At 36.1% G+C, this 22,390-nt stretch overlaps 1 protein-coding gene across 2 annotated transcripts in view; it reads right to left on the bottom strand.

Annotated features, from left to right (window-relative positions):
• The window catches only part of EEA1 (early endosome antigen 1), a 133,759-nt gene that overhangs the window by 59,047 nt on the left and 52,322 nt on the right, over window positions 1–22,390 (bottom strand). For both annotated transcript variants that reach the window (XM_058568670.1, XM_058568671.1), the window contains 2 exons: window positions 20,639–20,755; window positions 3,251–3,589 (listed from right to left, as the gene is read on the bottom strand). In XM_058568670.1, the coding sequence (XP_058424653.1) occupies window positions 3,251–3,589; window positions 20,639–20,755 (456 nt within the window). The remainder of the gene's footprint in view (window positions 1–3,250; window positions 3,590–20,638; window positions 20,756–22,390) is intronic.

The following is a 22,390-nucleotide window of genomic DNA, read 5'->3' as shown; positions in this document are numbered from 1 at the left end:
ATTTATACCAGAGACGCAGGGATGGTTCAACATCCGCAAATCAATCAACGTGATACATCACATCAACAAAACAAAGAATAAAAACCACATGATCGTCTCAATAGACGCAGAGAAGGCATTTGACAAGATACAACATCCATTTATGATAAAAACTCTCAATAAAATGGGAATAGAAGGAAAGTACCTCAACATAATAAAGGCCATATATGACAAACCCACAGCTAACATCATACTCAACGGGGAAAGACTGAAAGCCATTCCTCTGAGAACAGGAACAAGGCAGGGCTGCCCACTCTCACCACTCCTGTTCAACATAGTACTGGAGGTTTTGGCCAGAGCAATTAGGCAAGAAAAAGGAATAAAAGGAATCCAAATAGGTAACGAAGAAGTGAAACTCTCACTATTTGCAGATGACATGATTGTATATATAGAAAACCCTAAAGAATCTGTTGGAAAACTGTTAGAAACAATCAACAACTACAGCAAAGTTGCAGGGTACAAAATCAATCTACAAAAATCAGTTGCATTTCTATATGCTAATAATGAACTAACAGAAAGAGAGCTCAAAAAGATAATACCATTTACAATTGCATCAAAAAGAATAAAATACCTAGGAATAAATCTTACCAAGGAGGTGAAGGACCTATACAATGAGAACTACAAGACATTATTGAGGGAAATCCACGACGACATAAAGAAATGGAAAGATATCCCATGCACGTGGATTGGAAGAATAAACATAGTTAAAATGTCTATATTACCTAAAGCAATCTACAGATTCAATGCAATCCCAATCAGAATCCCAATGACATTCTTCACAGAAATAGAAAAAAGAATACTAAAATTTATATGGGGCAACAAAAGACACCGACTAGCTAAAGAAATCCTAAAGAAAAAGAACAAAGCAGGAGGCATCACAATTCCTGACTTCAAAACATACTACAAAGCAATAGTAATCAAAACAGTATGGTACTGGTACAAAAACAGACACACAGATCAATGGAACAGAATTGAAAGCCCAGAAATAAAACCACACATATACGGACAGCTAATTTTCGACAAAGGTGCTAAGGACATGCAATGGAGAAAGGAAAGTCTCTTCAATAAATGGTGTTGGGAAAACTGGACAGCCACATGCAAAAGAATGAAAGTGGACCATGTGCTATCGCCATTCACAAAAATTAACTCAAAATGGATCAAAGACCTGAAGGTGAGACCTGAAACTATAAAACTCATAGAAGAAAATATAGGCAACACACTATTTGACATTGGGTTTAAAGGAATCTTTTCGGATGACATGCCTACCCAGACTAGGGAAACTAAAGAAAAAATAAACAAGTGGGACTTTATCAGACTAAAGAGCTTTTATAAGACAAATGAAACCAGAATCAAGATGAACAAACAACCAACCAGCTGGGAGAGAATATTTGCAAAACATACATCTGACAAGGGGTTGATCTCCATAATATACAAAGAACTCACACAATTGAACAACAAAAAAACAAACAACCCGATCAAAAAATGGGCAGAGGAAATGAACAGACACTTCTCCAAGGAAGATATACAGATGGCCAATAGGCACATGAAAAGATGCTCAACATCACTAATCATCAGGGAAATGCAAATCAAAACAACACTAAGATACCACCTCACGCCCGTTAGAATGGCTATAATCACCAAGACAAAAAACAACAAATGTTGGAGAGGATGTGGAGAAACAGGAACCCTCATACACAGCTGGTGGGAATGCAAATTGGTGCAGCCTCTATGGAAAACGGTATGGAGATTCCTCAAAGAATTAAAAATAGAGATGCCCTATGATCCAGCCATCCCACTACTGGGAATCTATCCAACGCACCTGAAATCAACAATCCAAAGAGGCTTATGCACCCCTATGTTCATTGCAGCATTATTCACCATAGCCAAGAAGTGGAAGCAACCTAAGTGTCCCTCGACTGACGATTGGATTAAGAAAATGTGGTATATATATACAATGGAATACTACTCAGCCATAAAAAAAGACAAAATCGTCCCATTTGCAACAACATGGATGGGCCTGGAGCGTATTATGTTAAGTGAAATAAGCCAGAAAGAGAAAGACAAACACTGTATGATCTCACTCATATGTGGAATATAAACCAACACATGGACAGAGAAAACTGGACTGTGGTTACCCGGGAAGTGGGGGTGGGGGGTGGGCACAAGGGGTGAAGGGAGTCATATATGGGGTGATGGACAAACAAAAATGTACAACCCAAAATTTCACAATGTTAGAAACCATTAAAACATCAATAAAAAAAAAAAAAAAAAAAAGAAGCAATGTGCCAGGTAGTGAGGATAAAAAATTAATAACACATGGTGGTCTTTGCACCCAAAGGTTCAGAGTCTAGTGAAGAAAGACACATAAATTATGATAATATACTATACTGTGGTAAGTAAAACAATCAAGACATGTACATGCTAAAGCTATCTTTTGCGGGGTGGAGTGAGAAGTGACAATGCTCAGAAAAGGATTTCCAGAAAAGTGGTAAGTGAAGTAAGTAGATTTATAAGGAATAGGAAGAATATTTCAGGTGAAGAAGTCAGAAGGATTGATGCCACAAAAGCAAGTATCACTGCCATTTCAATGAAAATAGTTGAACATTATCAAAAAAGTGGCTGAGGACTTTAATCTCCCCCAAAGCCCCATTTTTCAACCAATTTTTAATGTTACCTATAATAAATAATTAGAATACAAAATTTAAAAATTAATGGCAAAGTCAAAACTTGTATTAAACTTTATTGATAGACATTATTTACCTATAAAAAATAGTTGTTAGGACTAATTTGTTTTCTTCTTTTAAAATATCTGATTTTTATATTGTTAGTTTAACAATAACTGTATTTTGAAAATATAGTAACAAAAAAAAATAAGCATTTTTAAATTAAAGAAGGGTCAACAATTATTAATTACAGTAGCTATACCTGCTGAGTACCTACCATGTACCATCCTAAGCAATTTATATGTATTAATTCATAAACACTTCACAACAATACCATACGATAGATACTATCATTTTTTTCTCAGCTTAAGGGAAATTGAAATTAAAGGAAATGAGATCTGACTCAATACAACAGGTTGTGAAAATTAAGAGTTAATTTTTAAAAATCACAGTTTTTTTACTGAACTATATCATGCTCGTATAATCATCAAACACACTAAGAAGGAACCACAGGGGGAATTACAATAAATAAAAGTAACATCTCTTACTTGATTAATTTCACTTTGGAGTTGTAACCCATGCTGCTCTTTTTCTTCCCGCTGTTGTTGTAGCTGTTTAAACTCTGCCTTAAGATGCTGGTACTTGGTCTCTGCTTCTGATAACTCTTCTTTGAGCTTTTGAGTAGCTTCTCCCTTTTCACCGAGTTCTGCCTGTATTCTCTGCAATGAGGTCTCAGACGCAGATAATCTTGACTGAAGCTGCTGACAATCTAGGTCTTTTTGATGAAGGCTTGCTTGTATATTCTTTTTACTCACACATTCTTCATTACATTTCTCCTCTAACTGAGTATAGTCCAGTTCTTTCTTCAGCAACTTTTCAGTCAAGTTCTGAAATAATCAATTCAACAGTTTATTTCCTTTTCTAAAATTTTTAATTATCCTAATTATTCAAACAATCTTCAGAGCAGTACAACTGCCTACTAAATGTTTTAGTCAATATTACAATATAAAAACAGTGAAAATATTCTAGCCAAGCAGAATTAAATTATTACATACTAATATCATTTTATTATTGGTCTATTTGGCTAAGCTCTACTAATATAAGAATTACCAACAAAATTTTGACATAAAATGAAAACACTAAAAGCTACTAGATTCTTTAAGGTGTGCAACATATTTATGCTCTCCCATTTGAGTGAGAAATTAAAATTACCCTTCTATCATCAAAAACTATTACTATGGCAATTCTGATTTTTGCTAAGAGTTTTAGCATAACAATACTATTCACTGCTCTAATATGCCTGATCCTACTAATTCCTTATTTTTGCTCTTCTTGATAAAGAACATTTTTAAGAGTAACAAGTTTAAGACTAAGTCAAATTTTTTTCTAGGTGTGTAAAAATAGTGATCTAAAAATATCACTCACTTGCCTTATATTTTGTTATTTTACTCAATACTATCAAGCACAAAATATAAAAATGACACCTCCAAAGATCTGGACCAACCAGCCTAATCAAATGTCAAAGTCTGGTCTCAGTGGAGTCGTTACAATTAATATTGAACATTTTAAGTCAACATATTTACACACAAGATATGGATCAGAATCTTGACTCAATTCTGTAAGAAAGATAGCCAGGATAAGAAGCCACTATAAGCACTCGATGAGTCAAGTGTGCTGGAAAGGGATAATACAGAAATAGTAGATGACAGGCAAAACCTCTGGCCTTTAAACAGACTATTATCTCAATGACACACACCAAAAAAAAATCTTTCCTAAGAAAGTTAAACCATAATGCGCAAGCAAAAATGGATTAATACAAAAGCTGTGTCAATTTTTTTAAGTGCATAAGTTCTATTAAAAAAAAAGCAAGCAAAATCAGGTGGGGCTAACTAGTAAGTTACAATCACCTGAAAATAAAGTTTGAGCTTTAGTTGTGAGAGGAGTTAAGTAATAGGTATACATGACTCATGCCATCTGCTCTATACAAAAAGACACAAAGAAACAGACAAACAAGTTGCATGTGGAGAAACAGCAAACACTATTACCTCAAGGGAAACAGTAAGTCTAGGTACCAAGGTGGGAAAGGCAGAAGTAAAGGATCTTGAACACTTGTCTGAGGAAAAGCGGGTTAATGTAAATTAACAACTAGGAATATCCTATAGAAAAAGCAGTGTCCAAAAAGATGATATAAGTATATATAAGAGAGAAAAGATGGGAGATAAGCTTACAAGTAAGAAGAGCAACGAGAAGTTTGCAGCAAAATCAACCAAGAGATGTGTGCCTTGACCAACCAACAGAAACAGAAAAAAACGGGTGGAGCAAAAAGACTAGAGAAAAAAATACTTTTGGGTCAAACTGTATGTTAGGAAAATTCTCTTTTTATAAACATCTCTTTGTGTTACTGATTAGTAACTTCAAATCCTTTTTTTTTTTTTTGTGAGGAAGATCAGCCCTGAGCTAACATCCACGCTAATCCTTCTCTTTTTGCTGAGGAAGACCGGCTGTGAGCTAACATCTATTGCCAATCCTCCTCCTTTTACTCCCCAAAGCCCCAGTAGATAGTTGTATGTCATAGCTGCACATCCTTCTAGTTGCTGTATGGGGGACGCAGCCTCAGCATGGCTGGAGAAGCAGTGCGTCGGTGCGCGCCCCGGATCCGACCCCGGGCCGCCAGTAGCGGAGCGCGAGCGCTTAACCGCTAAGCCACAGGGCCGGCCCTCCAAATCTTTCTTGATGTAACTTTACATTTTTTTTCTTTTAAGAAAACAATATTTATTTTAGAATTTGTAAGCTAAATTAAGTCTATTCATTGATCTATAAATGTTTTGCATCTTTTTAAAGAAAATTCTAAGTTACTGAATTTCATGAATGCAATCATGCTCACAAATACTGAGAACTTGGACAGGATATAATCTAAAAACATGCTAAAAAAATTAAGGCTAGTAATGAGTTTGTGAGTCTTCTTCCCCACAGGCTTACTTACAAAGTGACCAAGTAATTCCACCAGTTCTATACATAAATGACCCTTCAGACAGCTTCGCTCTTTAAAAACCAAAAAAAAAACCATAGCAACTGCTGACCATTTAAAATTCACTTGTCCTAAAAAATTAATCAAAACCTACCTGCTTCATTGCACAGATGAGAGATAATTAAATTTTCTTTAAAAGAACCTAAACCACTTTCTTTTTAAAAGAACCTAATGCACTCACACTATATAATTTTTACATGCAAAAGGCTAACTATACTTAGTATTGCAAAGTTTTCATTCTTCTTATAGTCTTCCCAAGGAATCTGAAGCAAAACAGTATAGTGAATACATGGTTTTTGAAGATTGATTTATTTTTAAGTACAGTAGAATCCATTAAAGAAAATAATAATTGTACTTTCACTTCTCCATATTAATCCTTACAACAAAAGATAAGGTAAGACATTATCATCTCCATTCTACGGATGATGAAGCTAAAGTTGAAAGCATCTGATATGACTTCGCCAAGTGGCACAGTCACATATGATGATTCTAAGTCCAATAAATTTTTTACAACACAATTTAGACACTCAGTCTAAATTTGTGCTTCCCAAAATATATCCTATTCAAGTTTCAATTATAAAATGGATGTTAAGCCTAACTCATAACATAATTATCACTAGGTAAGCACAATTCTTTCCTTCTAAATGTCCAGGCCTCTTTTGATAGTCTCACCAATTGTTCTCTCAACGTATTTTCCTACAAAGACAATTTCCCTGTATAAGGCTCCATTATTCACTTGTTGCTTGTCCAGCTAATGAGAATTGACGCAAAAAGAATGGCATTTTTTAATGCCTGATAGCTTACAAAGTGATTTCAGGGATCTCATCTCATTTGTTCCTCAAAATAGCTTGGTGAGAAAGAACAAAGTGAACTACTTGTAGCTCTCCAACATCTCATATTTTGTGCTCTTACATTTCCCATGTATATCTAGCTGTCAAAATGAAACACCATTATCCCCTCTGCCATGTGAAATGCTCCTTAGCAACCTTAAACAGTAAGCTAAAAACTTCTATCTTCTACAAAAGCCTTTCCGGATTTACTAGGCAGTAAGCTAGGAAAACTTCCACCTTGGTCTTGATTGAACCCTGTATCACAACACTTACCAAATAAAAACAATAAAAAATATTCACTGAGGTTCTTACTAAAAGCCAGACACTGGTCTAAGCACTTTAATATCTATTAATCTATTTAATACTCATATCAATCCTAAGGGGCAAATGGGTATTATAGTACTTTTTAGCAGAAGAGGAAACAGACTTTGAGAGGGTGTCACAGCCAGTCAGTGGCAAAGATGGGATTTAAACACGCCTTTGACCACTGTACTATGCTGCTCATATCAATATACCACTTTGCAATACAGTGGGAATACACACGATGTAACTATTTGCCATATCTGGCTACTGCTTTAGCTTATGAGCACCTTAATACTGGGACTATTGGGAAGGGGAGAGCAACGAAGGACAGAAAAGGGGTGAGAAGTGAGATCCAAAAAATAACTTAGTCTCTTAAAATGACCTATATTATATTAGTAGCTATAAATAAGCATATGGTTTCGTTCAGAATTTATATGGAAATAGTTAATTAAGTTTAGCTGCAGAATTTTGTTTAAACATCAGAATATGATTCTTATTAGAAGCGAAGAAGGAAGTTTCTCTAATATTGCCCTTTTGTTTTTAAGTTTTCAAAGCTATTAATTAATTACAAAGCACTGGTTTAATGCTGAAAATCTTGACATTAGCACGAAAGCAATTATTTTTTCCATTTATTATATATTATAATGCTATCTATCCACCTTGATGCTGCCTATGACCCACAAAAGCTGCCCAAGGCATTTTATGTAATAGCCTTCAAAAGACCATATACAGAGATTTCCAAATTCAGAACACTTAGATATCACCACTGTCAACAATATGGTTTGCCATGGACATGGGGTAAGGAAGAACGGGGGAGGTAGATAGCAAGGATAATAAAAAAATGTAGATGCTCCTCTGCACTTGCTCTAACTGGTGAGTAAATCCTAAACAGAAAAACACTTTGAAAATAAAATTGTCAAGTCTTATACTTATGTAAGAATTATTAAGATTAGAAGATCTGATTATTCTCTATTCAAAAATATTCCAGTTTTACCACACTAAACCATCTTGATTCCATGTATTATTCCTAAAATAGCCATATTACTTCCTTTAATAATGTGTGTGTGTGTGCATACAATCTGTGTTCATTACCTGACTATACATTTCAGGCTATCAATGTCAAATCATGTCCTTTATCAATAATTTAATGCTTCAAAAATACATAATAAATTACACTGATCATAAACATCCACTGCATGTACACATCCCAGTCAGTTTCCAAGAGGCAGAAGGTCAACTCTGATCTCAAAGACATTAAAAATCAAACTAGGGGACAAACATAAAACTAAATTGTAGTTTTAGTTTGACAGGAGAAAAAAAGAGGGAAGGGAGACGCAGCAATTTTCATAAGCCACAGAAAAAGGTTATATTTTAAAAACCAGGGCCGGCCCCGTGGTTTAGCAGTTAAGAGCTCGCGCTCCGCTACTGGTGGCCCGGGGTTCGGATCCCGGGTGCGCACCGACGCACCGCTTCTCCGGCCATGCTGAGGCCGCGTCCCACATACAGCAACTAGAAGGATGTGCAACTATGACATACAACTATCTACTGGAGCTTTGGGGAAAAAAAAAAAAGGAGGATTGGCAATAGATGTTAGCTCAGAGCCGGTCTTCCTCAGCAAAAAGAGGCAGATTAGCATGGATGTTAGCTCAGGGCTGATCTTCCTCACAAAAAAATAAATAAATATATTTTAAAAAACAGCACCAAGAGTTGATAGAGAAATGGACAATGGTAAACTGGTATAATTACTCTGGAAAATAGTTTGGGGTTACCTAGTAAATTTGAGCACATGCATGGCCTACAACCCAGCAATTTCACTTGAGAGTACATAACAGAGAAATTCTTGCACAAACGCGTGAGATTTGTATGTGAATGTTCATGGCTGCAGAAATTGTAACAGCTAAGGAAAAAGAAAAACTGTGTGAAAAAATAGGAAGTATGCATAGATCACTTCTGCTGCATATCAAAGAATAATATAACTGTCACATGGAAAAGCATTTATGTGATTAAATTATAAACTGAGCTAGTTGCTTTTTCTTCATGAAACACCATTTTTACTGGAAAGAATGACAGACAAACTATGATTATTCAGACATGGGCTGGAAAAGAACCTGTCACTTCAAAGAACAGAACTGAAAGTATTTGTTGTCAATGATAAAATTCAAGCTTTCAAATGAAGCTCAGAATTTTGGAAAACTTGTATCCATCACCATGAGCTTGACACTTCCTCGTACTTAAAGCCTATTTTGAGATTGATGGTGATATTGACAAACGTGATTTTTTTTATTGATGTCATAATAGTTTATAACATTGTAAACTTTTAGTTGTACATTATTGTTTGTCAGTCACCATATAAATGTGTCCCTTGACCCCTTGTGCCCACCCCCCAACCCCTTTCCCCCTAGTAACCACCGAACTGTTCTCTCTGTTCATGTGTTAGTTTATCTTCCACACAGGAGTGAAGTCATGTGGTGCTTGTCTTTGTTTGACTTATTTCGCTTAACACAATACCCTCCAGGTCCATCCATGTTGTTTCAAATGTTATGATTTTGTCTTTTTCTATGGCTGAGTAGTATTCCATTGTATATACATACCACATCTTCTTTATCCAATCATCTGTTGAGGGACACTTAGGTTGCTTCCACTTCTTGGCTATAACGAATAATGCTGAAATGAACACAGGGGTGCATAAGCCTCTTTGGATTGTTGATTTCAGGTTCTATGGATAGATACCCACTAGCAGGATAGCTGGATCATAAGGTATTTCTATTTTTAATTTTTTGAGGAATCTCCATACTGTTTTCCATAGAGGCTGCACCAGTTTGCATTCCCACCAGCAGTGAATGAGGGTTCCCTTTTCTCCACAACCTATGCATGACTGTTACAAAATCATGCACAGGAAAGATCCACTCAAATGCAAGATAGAGGAATGAATTTTAATATCACAAAGTATAGAAATTGTATTGATATGGTTTCAGATTCTACATTGTAACTAACTTTTGAAAGACTACACCTTATCTAGTTTCAGTATAGCATCAAATAAAAATAGCTACAATTATCTGAAAAGGCTGTTAAGATATTTCTCCCTTTTCCAACTATGTATCTGTGAGACTGAATTTTCTTCATACATTTCAACCATATCACAACAGATTAAATGTAAAAGCAAATATGAGAATCCATCTGTCCTGTACAAAGCAGGACACTAAAGAGGTTTGCAAAAATGTAAAACACCACCTTTTGTGGTGGAAAATTCAGTCTTTTGTTTTGGAAAATACAGTCATTTTTCATAAGAAATGGTATTTATGTTAATACTTAATGGTTTATGTTTTTACAATAAATTTAAAATAAATAAATATTTTTTAAATTTATGTTTCAATATCCAATATAGTAAGTATCCATAGATACAACCCCCAAAAATAAAAGCTGTTTAGGATCCATAACAATTTTGAGAATGTAAAGCAGTCCTGAGATCAAGGAGTTTGAGAACTGTTGGCCAAGGGCACAAGCAACAAATTACTGCCAAACTTAGCAGCTTAAAATTCTATCTATTATCTCACACAGTTTCTGAGGGTTAGGAATCCAGCAACAGCTTAGCGGGCTAGTTCTACTTCAGGGTCTCTCATGAGGTTGTAGTAAGCTCTGGGCCAGAGCTGCTGTCTCTGAAGACTTAACAAAAGGAGGATCTGTTTCCAAGCTCGTTCACCTGGCTCTCGGCAGGAGGCTTAACATTTACAGCCAAGTATACTCAGCTCTTTTTCCCCTTCTACTGTGTTTTCTTTCTTGATTTTTTTCCTTTTTATATTTCACCAAAATATTAGGTTCAAGCTATTAAAGCAAAGCCAACAAATTCACTATACTTTTGAATAAGTGGGTTTAATAACTCCCTACTCCCCCACCACCAAAAGAGTAAAGACATGAAAAAAAGTACTAATACTATGTGAAAGATGACATGAGTGGAGCCATATTAAAAAAAGCCAGAGCAGCCATTTCAGAGGAATTGCCTTGCACGTCTTGTTTTCTTTATCTTCCAAACTGGACCAAACTGCCAACATTCCAAGAAGTCAGTAAGGACAAGAATATTCTGTTTGTAAGGATGGATAGACCCAGACTTTGCTGATGACTGGATCACTAACCAATCAATGAAGTACAAGTCTAGGCTTTTGCCTGATGACAAAATCTCAAGCCAATCTATGAAGTACAAACCTAGCCTTACCTTATCTAGCAACAATGAATTCTTCTTTAATGTAACTCATCTCATCCTCCTTGTTCCCCATAAAAACCTAAGCCCCTCTCCTATAATCGGGACACTATTTGGGTTTCTACCTGAATCTATGCTCCCTGAATTGCAATTCTTTGATCTCAAATGAACACTTTGCCTCTTAAACTGGTTTCTGGTTTTGTAGGTTGACAATCAACACCTACCCTGCCCCAAAACTAAATATTATCTTTTGCTAATCTATAAAGAAACAAAGAGAAAAATATTAACATTAGAAAACACAGAATAAAGTTGGAGGTCTCACATTTCCTGATTTTAAAACTTATTTTAAAAGCTACAGTAGTCAAAACAATGTGGTATCAGCCTGAAGACAGAACAGGAAAATAGAGCTCAGAGATAAACACTCACATACATGGTCAAATGATTTTCAACAAGGGTGCCAAGACCATTCAATAGGGAAAGGACAGTCTTCAGCAAATGGTGCTGTAAAAACTGGATATTCATATGCAAAAGAATGAAAGTAGACCCTTACCTTACACTATTGAAAAAAAAACTCAAGGGGCTGGCCCCATGGCCTAGTGGTTAAGATCGGCGCGCTCCACTTCGGCGGCCCGGGTTTGCAGGTTCAGATCCTGGGCACAAACCTACATCACTCATCAGCCATGTTGTGGTGGCGACCCATATACAAAATAGAGGAAGACTGGCACAGACGTTAGCTCAAGATTAATGTTCCTCAAGCAAAAAAAAAAAAAAAAAAACTCAAAATGGATCAAAGACCTAAACGTAACACATAAAACTATTAGAAGAAAACATAGGGGAAATACTTCATGGCATTGGATTGGGAAATGATTTCTTGAATATGACACCAAAAGCACAGGCAACAAAAGTAAAAACAGATAAATTGGATTATACCAAATTAAAAACTTTTGTGCACAAAAGGTGTGATATTGTGATTTATAATAAGAAATATACATTTGGTATTCACCCTCATTTCTGGAACAGAGCTCCTAAAACCCTTGGAATTTCCCATGTAATAAGAGCAATAAAGGTGTCTTTTATTACTCAGAACAAGCCCCTTTCAACCACCTAAAAGGTTCTGTTAATCAGGTGATTTTTCAGAAAGCCCCTAAGGATGGGTGCTAGTTGCCAGGATAATCAACCCCAATTAAAGAGTTGGAACTTTCAGGCCCACCCCACACCTCTAGGGAGGGCAGAGGCACAGAAGGTTGAATTAATCACCAATGGCCAATGGTTTAATCCATCACGCCTATGTAACAAAGCCTCTACAAAAACCTAAAAGGACAGGGTTTGGAGAGATTTCAGGTTGGTGAACACATGGAGAGTGCCCAGAGAGAGCATGGGAGCTCCATACCCTTTCCACATATCTTGCCCTATGCATCTCTTCCATCTGGCGGTTCCTGAGTTATAGTTGTGGGTGATCAGAATTTGCCATGCCAAAATGTGTCTCTTTGGCTTGATTATTTTTAAGAACAAAAGGCTCAGAAAAAAAACTGTGACCTTCCCCATAACTACCTAAAAGAATTTAAAATAGAAGGTCTGTCCCAAGAAGGAGCCATCACCATAGATAACTCTAGGTGTGGTAGACAGGGAGGAACCCAACAGGGCCCATCTAACGAAAGTTCTCCCCATGTTTCATTGTTTTGTTGCAAGGTATGGCAAACATCTGTTTACCAAACATTTGCTTTTTCATCTCCATGTGAATTGCGTGTCTCCCCTTTGAAGTCCCAAACCACTATCCCCTACACCCTCCTTTGTCTTTAGCTAAAGACAGTCTTTATGATGGTGGTTTCAGCCATTTTAGCAAGGTACTCAGTTTTCCTGGGTTTCTCCCACATATTCATGTTATTAAACTTTGTTTGATTTTCTCCTGTTATTCTGTCTCATGTCAATTTAATTCTTAGACCAGCCAGAAGAACACAGAGGGTAGAGGAACAGTTCTTCCTCTCCTACATAGTCTTTTATAATAAACCAGTAATCTAGTAAGCAAAATGTTTTCCTGAGTTCTGTGAGTCACTCTATCAAATTAATCAAACCCAAAGAGGGAGTTGTGGGAACCTCCCATTTAAAGCCAGTTGGTCAGAAATATAGGTAAAAAGCTGTACTTTCAATTGGTGTCTGAAGTGTGTGTGGGTGGGGGGGTGAGGCAGTCCTGTGGAAGGGAACCCTTAGGCTGTGGGATCTGACGCTATCTCCAAGTAAACAGTGTCAGAATTGAGTTAAACTGTAGGACACCCAGCTGGTGTCATAGAACTGTTGATGCGTGGAACATCCACACATCTGGGGTCAGAAGTGAAGTTCTAGTAGAGTATTGAGTGTAGAGGAGACAGGACAAGTGTTTTACTTTTACAAAAAGACAATTTCAACAGGGTGAAAAGCCAACCTAAGGAACAAAAGAAAATGGTTGCAAACCAGATATCTGCTAAGGGGCTAACGCATCTAAAACATATAAAGAACCACAACTCAACAACAAAAAAACAAACCACCCAATTAAAAGTATATAGCCAAGAGGCAAATGAAAAGATGCTCAACATCCTAATCATTACAGAAATGTTAATTAACCAGGATGAGATACCACTTTATACTCATTGGGATGGCTACCATTAAAAAAAACAAAAACAAAAAGAGAAAATAAATGTTGGCAAGAACGTGGAGAAATTGTGGAGTCTTTGTGTACTGTTTATGGGAATGTAAAAGGATACAGCTACTATGGAAAGCAGTACGGAGATTTCCTCAAAAAAACAAGAACAGAATTACCATATGATCCAGCTATTCTACTTATGGGTATATACCCAAAAGAACTGAAAGCAGGATCTCAAAGAGATATCTGTATACCGATGATCACAGCAGCACTATTTATAATAGCAAAAAGATGGACACAATCCAAGTATCCATCAACAGACAAACAGATAATATGATATATACATACAATGGAATATTATTCAGCCTTAAAAGGAAGGAAATCCTGACATATGCTACAACATGGATGAACCTTGAAGACATATTATGTGAAATAAGCCAGGCACAAAAAGATAAATGCTATACGATTCTACTTAAAAGAGTTAACTTAGAAGAGTAAATTCATAGATATAGAAAGTAGAATGGTGGTGAAGGGTGGGAGGGAGGCAGTGATTGGGGAGCTGTTTAATGAGCATAACGTTACAGTTTTGCAAGATGAAAAGAGTTCTGGAAATTGACTGCATACCAATGTGAATGTACTTAACACTAAAAAAAATACATGGCCCATGGTAGCCCTGTGCACACGCAAACACCTATGGGGGGCGGCAGCAGCCCATTTGTGCATGTGAACACCCACAGGGCAGCAGTGGGGGCGCAGTCCATGAAGGACCAGCAGGACTGGTCCATGAAAGTCGGTGCAGCAGCAGTGCCAGCAGCCTGACACAAACAACTGCAAGCAGACACAGCGGGAACACCCAGCCCCCAGTGGCAGCATCCCCAACACCAACTCCACCACCAGTGGGAACTGCATACAAGTCCCTGGGTCTCCAGGCTCTCACAAGCAACAGCGACACCCAGTACCCCTGGCAGCAGTGCAACTAGTCCAAGACAACTGGGGAACAGCAGCCCAAATGGTGCATGGGACAACAGTATCCAAGCCTGCGGAGAGCCAGTGGAGGAACATGAGACCCAGGCAACAAGAACCAAAGTAACCAAAGCCATACCCAAATAAGAAAAGGTGATTAATACCAAAAATGCACCAGCAGAGGATCAATTCATCAAACACCACGAAGAACTACAGTAACACAGCAGAACAGAATGAAAACGAAAACTCTCCAGAAACCAAACTTGAAGTCACAAAAGATTACAATCTGACAGAGAAGTAAAAAGAGCTATCATAAAGAAACTCAATGAGTTACAAAAAAACTCAGACATTTCAATGAGCTCAGGAATAAAATTAATAAACAGAAGGAATATTTCACCAAAGAGACCGAAGCTCTAAAAAAAACCAAATAGAAATTCTGGATATGAAGAACATAATTAATGAGACAGAAAATATTGTAGAAAGCATTAAAAATAAAGTAGACCTCATGGAAGAGAGAATTAATGAGCTCGATGATAGAAACAAAGAGATGATTCAGGTAGAGAAGAGAGAAATAAGATTTTTAAAAAATGAAGAAATTTCTTAGAGAAATATTGGACTCAATTAAGAAAAGTAACATAAGGATTATAGGTATCCCAGAGGCAGAACAGACCAGAGAGCTTATTCAACGAAATAAGAGCTAGAACTTCTGACAAACCTGGGGAAGGAACTGGACATGCAAATACACAAAGCTAATAGAACTCCTAATTACATCAATCCAAAAAGACCTTCTCCAAGGCATATAATATTAAACCTGTCAAAAGCCAATGACAAAGAACAAATATTAATGGTAGCAAGACAGAAGAAAATAACCTACAAAGGAACCCCCATCAAGTTTTCAGAGAATTTCTCAACAGAAACTTTACAGGCTAGGAGAGAGTGGAATAATATATTCAAAATACTGAAAGACAAAAACTATCAGCCAAGAATACTCTATTCAGCAGAACTATCCTTCAGATATGGAGAAATAAAAGCTTTCCCAGACAAACAAAAGCTGAGTGAATTCACTGCCAATAGACCTGGCCTACAAAACATGTTGAAGGGAGGCCTCCGACCTGAAACAAAAAGGCAAACGTTTAGAAAGCCTTGAGCAAGGAGATAAACAGATCAACAAAATCAGAAAATTGCAGCTGTCTATCAGAATAGGTTAGCAAACAGTTAATTAAAACATAAAGGATAAAGGGAAAGAAAGCATCAAAAATAACCATAAACACTTCAATCTGGTCACAAATTCACAAACAAAAAAGAATAATTTGTGACAACAAAACACAGAAGGAGAAGAGGAAATGGATGGAACCTGAACAGGCTAATGGAAATAAGACACTATCAGAACAAGGACTACCTCATCAATGAGATCTTTTATACAACCCTCATGGTAACCACTAAACAAAAAATGCAGAGCAGAGTCACAAATCATACATAAAGAGAAAACTAAGAAAACCATCACAGAAAAGCACCAAAATGAAATAGTAGACAGAAATACAAGCAAAAAGAAACAATGGAAAACAAAAGACAAAAGGGCATTATTAAGTCCTTATATGTCAATAATCACTCTAAATGTAAATGGATTGAATTCACCAATCAAAAGACAGAGAGCAGCTAGATGGATTAAAAAACAAGACCCAACAATATGCTGCCTCTGGGAAACACATCTCAGTTCTAAAGACAAACATAGGCTCAGAGCGAAGGGAGGAAAGATGATACTCTAAGCAAATGGCAAGCAAAAGAAAGCAGGTGTAGCCATACTTCTACTCAGACAAAGCAGACTTCAAGATAAAAAAGATTACAAGAGACAAAGAGGGGCATTATATGATGATAAAATGGACATTCCACCAAGAAAACATAACACTTATTAATACATATACACTTAACACAGGAGCACCAAAGTATATAATGCAACTATTAACAGAACCAAATGGAGGAATTGACAGTAACACAATAATAGTAGCGAACCCTAAGACCCCATTTATGTCAATGGATAGATCACCCAGACAGAATCACAAGGAAACAGTGACCTTAAATGAAACACTAGACCAGATGGCCTTAATATGATTTCTATAGAACATGCCATCCAAAACCAGCAGAATATACATTCTTCTCAAGCGCACAGAGACCCGTCTCAAAGATAGACTATATATTGCAAAACAAGGCAAGCCTCAATATATTTAAGAAGATTGAAATCATATCAAGTGTCTTTTCTGAACACAACGCTATGAAACTAGAAATCCACTACAAGAAAAAAGCTAGTAAAGTCACAAATATGTGGAGACTAAACAACATGCTACTGAACAAGTATTGTATCAATGAAGAAATCAAAACAGAAATCAAAAAATACCTGGACACAAATGAAAATGAAAACACACCAACTCTTGTGGGATGCAGCAAAAGCAGTACTAAGAGGTAAATTTACAGCAATACAAGACTTCCTCAACAAACAAGAAAAATCTCAAATAAACAAGCTTACCCAATACCTAAAAGAACTAGAAAAAGAAGAAGAAACAAAGCCCAAAGTTAGCAGAAGGTAGGAAACAATAAAAATCAAAGCAGGAAAAAACAAAACAGAGATTAAGAAAACAACAGAAAGAATCAATGAAAATAAGAGCTAGTTCTTTGAGAAGATAAACAAAATTGCCAAACCCTTAGCCAGACTCACTAAGAAAAAAAGAGACTAGACTCAAGTAAATAAAATCAGAAATGAAAAGGACAGATTACAACAGACACCACAGCAATACAAAGGATTCTAAGAGAATACTATGAAAAACTACACACCAATGAACTTGACAACCTAGAAGAAATGGATAAATTCTTAAAATCACAGAACCTCCCAAAACTGAATCAAGAAGAAATAGAGAATCGGATAGACCAATCACAAGCAGAGATTGAAACAGTAACCAAAAACCTCCCAAAAAACAAAAGTCCAGGACCAGACGGCTTCTCTGGTGAATTCTACCAAACATTCAAAGATTTAATTTCTATTATTCTCAAATTATTCCAAAAAATTGAAGAGGATGGGACGCTTCCTAACTCATTTTATGAGGCCAACATTATCCTGATACCAAAACCAGGCAAGGACAACACAAAAAAAGGAAAATTACAGGCCAATATTGCTGATGAACATAGATGCAAAAATCCTCAACAAAATATTAGCAAATTGAATACAAAAATACATTAAAAGGATTATACACCATGATCAAGTGAGATTTATTCCAGGGATGCGGGGATGGTTCAATATCTGCAAATCAATCAGCGTGGTACACCACATTAATAAAATGAGGACTAAAAATCACATGATCATTTCAATAGATGCAGAGAAAGCATATGACAAGATCCAACATCCATTTATTTATCATAAATAAAATGAGTATAGAAGGAAAGTACCTCAGCATAACAAAGGCCATAGATGACAAACCCACTGCCAACATCATACTTAATGGGGAAAAACTGAAAGCCATTCCTCTGAGAACAGGAATAAAACAGGAGTGCCCACTCTCACCACTCCTATTTAACACAGTATTGTAGGTTTTAGCCAGAGAAATCAGGCAAGAAAAAGAAATAAAAGGGATCCAAATTGAAAAGGAAGAAGTAAAACTCTTTTTGTTTGCAGATGACATGATTCTGTATATAGAAAACCCTAAAGAATCCACCAGAAAGCTATTAGAAATAATCAATAACTATAGCAAAGTTGTAGCATACAAATACAACATACAAAAATCAGTTGCATTTCTTTACACTAATAATGAACTAGCAGAAAGAAAAGTCAAGAAAACAATCCCATTTACAATCACGACAAAAAGAATAAAACACCTAGGAATAAATTTAACTAAGGAAGAAAGACCTACATACTAAAAACTATAAGACATTATTGAAAAGAAATCAAGGAAGACATAAAGAAATGGAAAGATATTCTATGCTCATGGATTGGAAGAATATACATAGTTAAAATGTCCATGTTACCTAAAGTAATCTACAGATTCAATGCAATCCCAATGACATTCTTCACAGAACTAGAACAAAGAATCCTAAAATTTATATGGAACAACAAAAGACCCCGAATAGCCAAAGCAATCCTGAGAAAAAAGAACAAAGCTGGAGGTATCACACTCTCTGACTTCAAAACACGCTACAAAGCTATGGTAATCATAACAGTATGGAACTGGCACAAAAACAGGCACATAGATCAATGGAATAGAATTGAAAGCCCAGAAATAAAACCACACATCTATGGACAGCTAATCTTCAACAAAGGAGCTAAGAACATACAAGGGAGAAAAGAAAGTCTCTGCAATAAATGCTGCTGGGAAAACTGGACAGTCACATGCAAAAGAATGAAAGTAGACCATTATCTTACACCACACACAAAAATGAACTCAAAATAGATTAAACACTTCAATGTAAGAACTGAAACCATAAAAGTCCTAGAAGAAAACATGGGCAGTACCCTCTTTGACATGGGTCTTCACAGTATTTTTTTGAATACTATGTCTACTCAGGCAAGGGAAACAAACAAAAAAATAAACAAATGAAACTACAGCAGACTAAAAAGCTTCTGCAAGGCAAAGGAAACCATGAACAAAATGAAAAGACAACCCACCAACTGGGAGAAAATATTTGCAAATCCTATATCCGACAATGGGTTAAATTTCCAAAACATATAAAGAACTCACACAACTCAACAACAAAAAAATCAACAACCTGATCAAAAACTGGGCAGAGGATATGAACATTTTTCCAAAGAAGGTATACAGATGGCCAAGAGGCACATGAAAAGATGTTCAACATCACTAATTAATAGGGAAATGCAAATCAAAACTACAATGAGATATCACTTCATGCCCAACAGAATGGCTATAATTAACAAGACAAGAAATAGAAAATGTTGCAGAGGATATGGAGAGAAGGGAACCCTCACACACTGCTGGTAGGAATGCAAACTGGTGCAGCCACTATGGAAAACAATATAGAGATTTCTCAAAAACTTAAAAACAGGAATATGATCCAGCTATCCCACTACTGGGTGTTTATCCAAATTACATGAAATCAACAAGGCAAGGAGATTCATGTGTCCCTATGTCCACTGCAGCATTATTCACAATAGCCAAGACGTGGAAGCAATGTAGGTGCCCATCAATGGATGAATGGATAAAGAAGATATGATATATATATATATATATATATATATATACACACACACACACAATGGAATACTACTCAGCCATAAAAAGACAAAATCGTGCCATTTGCAACAACATAGATGGACCTTGAGAGTATTAGGGTAAGTGAGAAAAGTCAGACAGTGAAAGATAGACACCATATGATTTCACTCATATGTGGAAGATGAACAAATACATGGAAAAGGAGAACAGATTAGTGGTTACCAGAGGGAAAGGGGGTGGAGGGTGGGGGAGGGGAGCAAAAGGGGTAAAGAGGCACATATGTATGGTGACAGACAAAAACTAGATTATTGGTGGCGAACACAATGCAGTCTATACAGAAACTGAAATATAATAATGTACACCTGGGGCCAGCCTGGTGGCGCAAGCGGTTAAGTGCACGCACTCCGCTGCAGCGGCCCGGGATTCGCCAGCTCGGATCCCAGGTGCGCACCGATGCACTGCTTGGCAAGCCATGCTGTGGCAGTGTCCCATATAAAGTGGAGGAAGATGGGCACGGATGTTAGCCCAGGGCCAGTCTTCCTCAGCAAAAAAAAAAAAAAAAAAAAAAGAGGAGGCTTGGCAGATGTTAGCAAAGGGCTGATCTCACAAAAAAAAAATAATAATGTACACCTGAAATTTACATAACGTTACAAGCCAATATGATCTCAATTAAAAAAAAACACAGAATAAGTCACACTGTACTGTGCCAATATATAAATAATATATGCAAGATTAAAATTTAAGACATACAAAATCAACTCACTGCTATATGTCGTTTTTCAACTCTCACCTGATTTTTTTGTGTTAATTCATTAACTGAACTTTTAAGTTTTTGTAGTTCCTGCACATATACAGCAACTTCCTGGGGGCCTCTGGCAAGATCACTCCTTAGCTGGCTTATTGTAGCCTAAAAAAAAAAAAAAATAGAGCAAACTAAAATGAAAAAGGAAATGCAAACACCCAAAGGTTTTAAGATTACGTAGATTTATGTCACTACTGTTATTGTTAAATTGAAATAATCCTTAGAAATTTCAACTTGGTTCTTTATCCTACAACCCCTACTACCACCCCACATCTTTTTCAGCTGAAAACTAATTTTTAAAATTTATCCAAAAGGCACAACTCCATTTAGTAAATAATATATGAAATGAAAAGATGACATCCTACTTATGTATCTGAAGTAAGCATCAAACTGCAAACTTGAATTTACTGACTTCGAAAATCTGTACTTTGATCTTCCTGAATTTAAAGAGGATATGCAAGTTATACCTACATTTCTCACAATTTCTACAGCATAGCTTCTTCTTTTTACATTAAAAACATCTTAAATGCAAACATACAACACAGAATCACCTTTGAAAGGTGGTGAATCATCTTTGCAACTGTAATGGAAAGTACTTGTCCAAAGAAGTTACCAAACTATACAGTTTCATTAAGCTAGATCACTCTATGATCAGGTATAATAGCTAGACGTGAATTTGCTTTAATGCATTTTAATACTTTTTTAAATGAAAATTAACGTCTATTATTAAAACAATGGTTTGATCATTTAAAAAATAATATAAGAGAAAGGTAAGCAAAGATCTTAGAAATACAAACTTCATGAAAGCTTCAACCACTAGAGAGAGAGACTAAGTACCTTTTTAAGTATGGTTTCCTGAAAGTAACATTGACAAAATAACTTTGTACTCCTAATATTGCTTATTGGCTTTACTTTTTACATTCCTAAAGTTACAATTATTTTCATTGTCTATATTCTTTATCAGTAAATAAACTTTACAATATGAATAAGAAATTTTAAAAATTTTTCTTAATAAACACATCAACAGTTACTTATACCATATATTACAAACGAGTACTTTCATCTTCCAGGGAAAAATCTTAGAAGGTTACTTACTAATTTATTGTGACAATAATGCCAAGAGATCTTTTGCTACTCCCCTTTTGAAAACCCTTCCAGAATTGGGGACACTTTTTTTTTTTAAACGATTCTCATTGGTGGTATATCTTCATCCATTTTACAGTGCCTTTAGTTTTAAGCTTTGGAAACCACGTTGTAAACAAGGTAAGGATTGAACTGAATGATCAAACACTTGGGCTTATTTTATTTTAATAACCATAAACTAATGAAAATAGTTTTTTGAGTGATTTCCAAACTGGTTTAAAGTCAATTAAAAGAGGTTTCAAAAATGTTTTTAGGAATGGCAGCATGTCAGACATATGTTCATAGCCTGACCTTTAAGGAAAACATTCATGTAAATGAACCAATTCTGGTAACACTGAAAGGCAATCTGCCACATTACTTTATAGTTACACCTTATACAGGGTGTTTTAATATAATATATGACAACTGATGTATACATTTTTGATATAAACATCATATACTTCAAAGAAGGAAATGTTTAAATATTCATGTATTTTTAACTGTGTTCAAGTTAAAGGCATACCCTAACACGTTCTGTCTAAACTGATCACGTAAACTTGGCATGGATATAGGTGTTGGCAATTTATTTCAAACTGCTATTTCTAACTTTGAATCTCA

This window comes from Diceros bicornis, chromosome 25 (genome assembly GCF_020826845.1).
Source record: "Diceros bicornis minor isolate mBicDic1 chromosome 25, mDicBic1.mat.cur, whole genome shotgun sequence".
Lineage (NCBI taxonomy): Eukaryota > Metazoa > Chordata > Mammalia > Perissodactyla > Rhinocerotidae > Diceros > Diceros bicornis.
This window is presented reverse-complemented; position numbering and strand designations above follow the sequence as displayed.